This window comes from Egretta garzetta, unplaced genomic scaffold (genome assembly GCF_000687185.1).
Source record: "Egretta garzetta isolate BGI_Z169 unplaced genomic scaffold, ASM68718v1 scaffold944, whole genome shotgun sequence".
In the NCBI taxonomy this organism is placed as follows: domain Eukaryota; kingdom Metazoa; phylum Chordata; class Aves; order Pelecaniformes; family Ardeidae; genus Egretta; species Egretta garzetta.
In genome coordinates this window covers 33,498-40,519 of record NW_009259332.1, presented here as the reverse complement: position 1 = coordinate 40,519, position 7,022 = coordinate 33,498, and the positions used below count along the sequence as shown (strand labels likewise).

The window sequence follows — 7,022 nt, the reverse complement described above, 5'->3', positions numbered from 1 at the left end:
AGGGCCCCGGCCCCCCGGGCCTCCCCCCCAGCAACAACCCCCCCAGCAGCCCCTGCCCACGGAGGGGGGCCAGGTCCCATGGGGAGCCCTGCCCCTCCCAGGGGGATGCCAGTGGCCAAGGCGGATCCAGGCCAGCTCCCCTACTTATCAATAAGCCCCCCCTCCTTGAGCTTGAAGTAGAAGAACTTCTCCAGGGTGTTGGCACACTTGCAGTAGTCGCTGTCGGGGGGGTTGTACTCGCGGCAGTTGGTGATGATGCGCTGCAGGTCGGCGATGAACAGCTTCTTGGTGACGTAGTAGCGGTTCTTCAGGCGCTCGGTCATGGTCTTGAGGTCTGGGGGTGGGGAAGGGTCAGGGCCCCCCCCAGGCCTCTGCCCCCCCCAGCCACGGAGCTGGACGCCAGTCAGGGGTCCCAACTCATCCTTCTCTCTTCTGTCCTGTCTTGGGGCTCCCAGCACCCCATTGCCCCAGCCAGGACACCCCCTCCCCAGCACAGACCCCGCAGACAGGGGGTCTGCAGCCCCCCCTCTGCCATCCTGCCCCAGGGCTCCGGGCACAACCACATACCAATAGGGAAGCGGATGATTTCATAGTAGTCCGGTGCCTCTGACTTCTTCACCGGCTCCATGAAGGGCCATGCGCTGGGGTGGGTCTGGGAAGGGGGTGGGCGGCAGGTTACAGCAGCGAGCACAGGCAGCCAGCCTGCCCCTGCCTGCCCCAGCACACAGGGGTCCTGCTCCCCACACGCCTGGGTCACCCCACACGCCCCCCAGGAGCACAGCCCAGGACAGCCTGTCCCAGGGGAGGCAGCTCTGAGGGCTGTTGGTGGGGGACAGGCACCCCGAAGCAGAGGGTCCCCTGCTGCCTGCACCTTGATCTGGGCCAGGAGGTTCTTCAGGGTGTTGTAGAGCTGGTCTGGATCCTTCAGCTCTTTTCTGCAGGACAAAACCAGCACTCATCAGCCTGAGGGTGAGCAGCCTCTCTCATTCCCAGTGCTCCCACCTCCGCATCCCAGTGCCGAAGCAAGGAGCAGCAGGACACCCGCCCCCCCCAAACAGCACTCACCCCTTCTCCTTCCCCAGCGGTTTCCATCCTGTTTCTCCTGGAAATCAAGAGTCAATGTCACCACGTCTGCCCCACGCCTGTGGGCAAGGGAGGACGGAGCCCTCCTGCCAGACAGCCCATCCCCACCAGAAGCCGGCAGGACTCACGGATGCCAGGGACGCTCTCGATGGGGATCTGCCGCACGCCCTCCTTGAAGCAGGTCAGGCCAGGGTAGACCTTGCGGATCTGCGCTTGCTTCCTCTCAATCAGCTTCTTGATGATCTGCGGTGGGAAGGGGAGGTTGGAAGCTGGGGTGTGAGCAGGGACTGCAAGGATGCTCCAGGGAGCCAAACCGTGACGTGGGACCCCAGAGCATCAGCTCCAGCCACTGCCCAGGGCTGGAACCAACCCCAGCCACCATAAATGCCACTGCAGTGCCCCATCTCCACCCCCTGAGCCTGCTCCCAGGGGAGATTCAAGGGACAGTTCCCAAGGGCTGACACATCCCCACGCCTCTCCCCTGCCTTCAGGAGGGAGCAGGCAGGGGCCGGAGCAGGCAGGGGCCGGAGCAGGCAGGGGGGAACTCCCTCTGCGTCTTGAAGCTCAGTGTAGGGGATGCGGGGGTTCAGCTCGCACTCCATCAGGGTTGCCCCCTCATAGTCCTTGATGTAGCCCAGGTAGCGGCTCTTGGGGACCTTGATGTCCTTGGAAAAGCCCTAGGAGGGAGAGGGCAGGTAGGAGGGGGCTGGTGGGCAGGAGGGCTGAGGGGAGCCGCCCTGGGGCAAGAAGCCCACCTGCTTCTTGAAGTAGCCAATGGCGTACTCGTCCGCGTAGGTGAGAAAGTAGAGGATGTTGTGCTTGATGTGGTACTCCTTCAGGTGGTTCATCAGGTGCGTCCCGTAGCCCTGGGGGAGCCACCATGAGACAGGGACCCCCTCCCCGTGCCCCCCAGGCAGCCCGAGTCAGACAGGACACAGTCCTCTCCTACCCATGGACATGGGCAGCTGGAAGATGTCCCCAGAGCAATCAGGGATGCTTGGGGCTGGCCAGCACCAAGTGGGTCTGGGCTACCCCAGGCGTTGGGACACCCCTGTGCTCTTCCAGTGACAGCGGGACCATCCTGTTCCCCCCGCAGCCCCCCACCCACCACCCCACTCCTCCCCACCCCAGTGCTGTGCCGTGCCCACCACCCGCCTTCCTGCTCTCACCTTCACTTGCTCGTTGGACGTGACAGCGCAGAAGACTATCTCTGTGAAGCCCTGGGTGGGGAACATGCGGAAGCAGATCCCCCCGATCACTCGGCCGTCCTTGATCAGTGCCAGGGTCTTGTGCTTCCTGCAGGCAAGCAAAGCCAAGGGTGAGATGGGAGCCCCCCTCCCCATGCCGGCTACCCCTGCACCCCCCCCAGCCACGCACGGGTCGAAGACGAGGCGAGTGATGTACTCCTTGGGCATGCGGGGCAGCTGGTGCGAGAAGACGTTCTGCAAGCCCACCAGCCACATCAGGATCTTTTTGTTAGACTTCTGCGAGAGCGAGTTGCCGATGACGTGGAACTCGATGATGCCACGGCGCTCCTCCAGCCGGGCCGTCTCGTCCCGTGCCGCGTTTGCCGACAGCAGGCTGGTCTGGAGGGTGCGGGGGGGTTTCACTGACCCCAGCACACCCTCGGCGGGGGGAGTCCAGCCCAGAACACCAGGAAAGCAGCTCTGCAGGGCCTGGAGAGCATCGGTGCCACCTCAGTGCCCCCCACTCCGTACCTCGGGGCCCAGCATGGCAGCGGGGTCCGTGATGGTCAGCATGACCTCGTTCACCAGCTCCATGGGGATGTCTCCCATGACACGGATCCGCTTGGCATCTTCCAGCGTCAGGCTCTCGGGCAGCTTCCGCTTCTCCCCTGGGGCACGGAGCAGAGCAGCACATCCAGCACCAGGAAGGACCAAGGAAGGTCCCATCTCCCCCAGCGCCGGGCTCACACCGGCCCTACCTGGCAGGGGCTCTGGGGTGCTGGCATCCATGCTCGCAGCAGAGCTGCTGTTGCTGAGCTTCTTGCTGAAGAGTGGCGTGGTGGGCACAGCAACGGTGCTGACCGTGGCTGGAAGACACCAACGGTGCCCGTGACTGCCAGAAAGCAGCTCGCCACACTGCAGCAGCCCAGCCACCGCCACGGGCCAAGGCTCACCCACCACCTCGGTCCTTTATCCTACAGCCCCCAAGCTGCAGGGGGGGACTGCTCCCTGAGATACCTGGGCGAGACACCAGCTGGGCACCCTCTGCGGCCGGCACGGTGAAATCAGCCTCCCAGATGGGAGAATTCTCGCCGTAGATCTCCTCCTCCAGCATGGACAGGAACCTGGAAGGGAGTAGCACGTTGGCCGGTAAGCAGGCATCGGGCACGCACAGCCCCACGGCTCCACTTGGTGTGTGAGCCCCAGAAGCCATCCCTGCATCGGGCACCTACTTGGGGAAGTGGGTGAGGATCAGCGTCCGCTTCTCTGGCACCAGCTTGTCCTTCTCCACTCGGAACTTCTCCAGCAGCTGCCGACGGGTGACGGTGAAGATGGACTTGAGGAGGCTGCGCCCGAAGACGTGGGTGGTCTCGTAGCGGGGAAGGCTGTCGCAGCTCTGTGGCACATGGCAGTAGCACAGCCACCTAGGAGACAAGAACACGCTCCAGTGGCGGGGCTGGGACCAGTGACCCCAGAGCATCCGCATCCCCGCTGAGAATACACTGCTCGGAGCAGGGACAAGGAGAGCAGGCATCTGGGGAGGTCACGGCTGATGTTATTTGGAGCAGAATCCCCACTGGCTGCCTCCTCTCCTCACCTGGGAGAGCTGGGGAGAGGCGAAGACCCCAGGAGTCGGCCCCATGCAGGGGTGGGAGGAGTAGGCAGACCCCCAGGCTGGCTGGCTCAGACCCCCTCCTGCCCTCACCTCGTGTAGTTGACCTTGTAGGTGGCCACATCATCATTCTGGGAGCGCTGCCGGAACTGGGACGGCGTCTCCAGCTTCCAGTAGTTGAGGCAGAGCAGGAACATCTTGGAGAGCTCATACATGGTCTGCCGCTCCTTGGGTGGCAAGTGGCTGAACTTGTACTGGACGAAGTTCAAGACTCCCTAGGGAGAGGAAGGGGTGGTGGAGGGGCACCGGGTGCTGCACCAGGCCCTTCAGTGCTGCCCCCCGAAGAGGAAGGGGACTGTGCAAGAGCAACAAAACACGGGACAAGTCATCAGTGCCACGCGTGAGCCTGACAGCAGCCTCACCTGCTCAATGTTTGGTTTCTCAAAGGGGGGGCTCCCCAGGGACCCCTCGACCACAGGCTGGCTCATCTGCAGGATGCACTTCCGCAGGAGCTGTGAAGACACCGTCGGACACAGTTATGGATCAAAGTCCCAAAACCAGGAGCGGCAGAACGCTGTTGCGGGGCTGCACCAATTTACACAGCCAGGAAGGTACCAGGGCCCACCTCAGAGCACACTTGTTTCTTCCCTGGAAACCTCCCTCCCAGGGGAATTCAAGACCGGGAGAGCAGTCGCTCCCAGGACAGGGTGGGCATTTCGGGGCTCCGGCTGGGCTGGTGGGATGGCTGACAGCCACCAACCACAGCTCCCAGCAGAGCAGGCAGAGGACAAGCAAGGGGCCGGCAGCCCCAGCTCCCCGACAACGCTGAGAGACCCCCCCTGCGCAACGTGCCCAGCCCCAGACGCACCTTGAACAGGTAGAAATACACCTGCTTGGTGTCCGTGTCCTCCTCCTTGTGCACCGACATGAAGAGGTTTTCTACGTCCACCACCATACCCAGCAGCCGGTTGATCTCTTCCTCCGAGACATTCTCCAGGTGGGACACGTGGTCGGCTGTGGCAGAGAGAAAGCCGCAGTGAGATCGGGGGGTTCAGCATGGCTCCCCCTCCCCGGAGGGGTCCCAGGTGCCCCACAGAGGGGTTACCCAGTGCATGGCCGCAGCTCCGGCAGGGCTCGCTCAGGTTGGTCACTGGCTGCTGCAGGTCCATGCGGGGGGCGGTGGGAGGGTTGGGGTTCTTCCAGCCGTTGCACTTGCAGGCGTCATTTGCCTGGGAGGAGGGACAAGAGAGGCGGTCACGCAGAGGCCCATGCACCTCCTCCTGCCAAGGCTGCCACCTTCTCCAGACAAACTCCCCCTGCAGAGTCCCCTCTGCCTGTCCCACCCACCCCTATTGACCCACCCCAGCTTTCCTCAGCACCCGCCCCGCCTGACCCAGCACCCAAATGCTCTCTCACATTTCCCCTGCGTGCAGCCCCTGCCCATGGAGGTCCCTGCATCTCCCTTATGCAAGTCAGCATTCTGCTCCTCCTGCACCCCCTGCCCATGCACGGCCCAGCACCCACCCCTGCATCCCATGCACAGCCCAGTACCCCCCTCCTGCCCCCCCTGACCAGCTCGGCACCTCCCCTCCTGCATCCCCTGCCCATGCATTCCCTTGCACCCCCTCCTACATGCCCCACCCAGCTCAGCACCCTCCTCCTGCACCCCTGTCCATGCATGTCCTTGCAATGGCTTTCTGGACCCCTTGCATGGCTCAGGACCCCCCTCCTGCAATCTCCTGCCCATGTACACTCGTGCAACACCCTCCTGCAGCCCCTGCCCAGCTCAGCACCCCCCTCCTGCACTCCCTGCCCAATGCATGTCGCTGCATCCCCCTCCTGCACCCCTTGCCCAGCTCAGCACCCCCCTACTGCACCCCATACCCAATGCATGTCCCTGCATCCCGCTCCTGTACCCTTTGCCCGGCTCAGCACCTCCTCCTACACCCCTTGCCTGCCTCAGCACCCCCCTCCTGCACCCCTTGACCCATGCATGTCCCTACATCCCCCTCCTGCACCCCCTGCCTGGCTCAGCACCCCCTTCTGCACCCCCTGCCCAATGCATGTTCTTGCATCCCCCCCTGCACCCCCTGCCTGGCTCAGCATCCCCCTCCTGCACCCCCTGCCCAATGCATGTTCTTGCATCCCCCCCTGCACCCCCTGCCTGGCTCAGCATCCCCCTCCTGCACCCCCTGCCCAATGCATGTTCTTGCATCCCCCCCTGCACCCCCTGCCTGGCTCAGCATCCCCCTCCTGCACCCCCTGCCCAATGCATGTTCTTGCATCCCCCCCTGCACCCCCTGCCTGGCTCAGCATCCCCCTCCTGCACCCCCTGCCCAATGCATGTTCTTGCATCCCCCCCTGCACCCCCTGCCTGGCTCAGCATCCCCCTCCTGCACCCCCTGCCCAATGCATGTTCTTGCATCCCCCCCTGCACCCCCTGCCTGGCTCAGCATCCCCCTCCTGCACCCCCTGCCCAATGCATGTTCTTGCATCCCCCCCTGCACCCCCTGCCTGGCTCAGCATCCCCCTCCTGCACCCCCTGCCCAATGCATGTTCTTGCATCCCCCCCTGCACCCCCTGCCTGGCTCAGCATCCCCCTCCTGCACCCCCTGCCCAATGCATGTTCTTGCATCCCCCCCTGCACCCCCTGCCTGGCTCAGCATCCCCCTCCTGCACCCCCTGCCCAATGCATGTTCTTGCATCCCCCCCTGCACCCCCTGCCTGGCTCAGCATCCCCCTCCTGCACCCCCTGCCCAATGCATGTTCTTGCATCCCCCCCTGCACCCCCTGCCTGGCTCAGCATCCCCCTCCTGCACCCCCTGCCCAATGCATGTTCTTGCATCCCCCCCTGCACCCCCTGCCTGGCTCAGCATCCCCCTCCTGCACCCCCTGCCCAATGCATGTTCTTGCATCCCCCCCCCGCACCCCCTGCCCGGCTCAGCACCCTCCTCCTGCACCCCTTGCCCAATGCACATCCTTGCACCCCGCTCCTGCATCCCCTGCCCAATGCATGTTTTTGCATCCCCCTCCTGCACCCCCACCTGGCTCAGCAAGGCCCTCCTGCACCCCATGCCCAATGCACATCCTTGCACCCCCCTCCTGCACCCCCTGCCCAATGCATGCCCTTCCATCCCCCC

The 7,022-nt window shown here is 64.3% G+C and overlaps 1 protein-coding gene across 1 annotated transcript in view; it reads right to left on the bottom strand.

Moving 5' to 3' along the window:
- Nucleotides 1-44: 44 nt before the first annotated feature.
- Nucleotides 45-7,022, bottom strand: part of KAT2A (lysine acetyltransferase 2A) — a 9,004-nt gene continuing 2,026 nt past the window's right edge. Inside the window, exons 2-18 of the mRNA XM_035892362.1 lie at nucleotides 4,988-5,178; nucleotides 4,751-4,896; nucleotides 4,305-4,394; nucleotides 3,976-4,157; nucleotides 3,503-3,694; nucleotides 3,288-3,394; nucleotides 3,029-3,136; nucleotides 2,802-2,938; nucleotides 2,461-2,669; nucleotides 2,253-2,379; nucleotides 1,839-1,949; nucleotides 1,629-1,760; nucleotides 1,212-1,326; nucleotides 1,066-1,102; nucleotides 872-935; nucleotides 568-652; nucleotides 45-334 (exon numbers count right to left, since the gene is read on the bottom strand). Of these exons, the coding sequence (XP_035748255.1) occupies nucleotides 141-334; nucleotides 568-652; nucleotides 872-935; nucleotides 1,066-1,102; nucleotides 1,212-1,326; nucleotides 1,629-1,760; nucleotides 1,839-1,949; nucleotides 2,253-2,379; nucleotides 2,461-2,669; nucleotides 2,802-2,938; nucleotides 3,029-3,136; nucleotides 3,288-3,394; nucleotides 3,503-3,694; nucleotides 3,976-4,157; nucleotides 4,305-4,394; nucleotides 4,751-4,896; nucleotides 4,988-5,178 (2,227 nt within the window). The 3' untranslated portion in view covers nucleotides 45-140. The remainder of the gene's footprint in view (nucleotides 335-567; nucleotides 653-871; nucleotides 936-1,065; nucleotides 1,103-1,211; nucleotides 1,327-1,628; nucleotides 1,761-1,838; nucleotides 1,950-2,252; nucleotides 2,380-2,460; nucleotides 2,670-2,801; nucleotides 2,939-3,028; nucleotides 3,137-3,287; nucleotides 3,395-3,502; nucleotides 3,695-3,975; nucleotides 4,158-4,304; nucleotides 4,395-4,750; nucleotides 4,897-4,987; nucleotides 5,179-7,022) is intronic.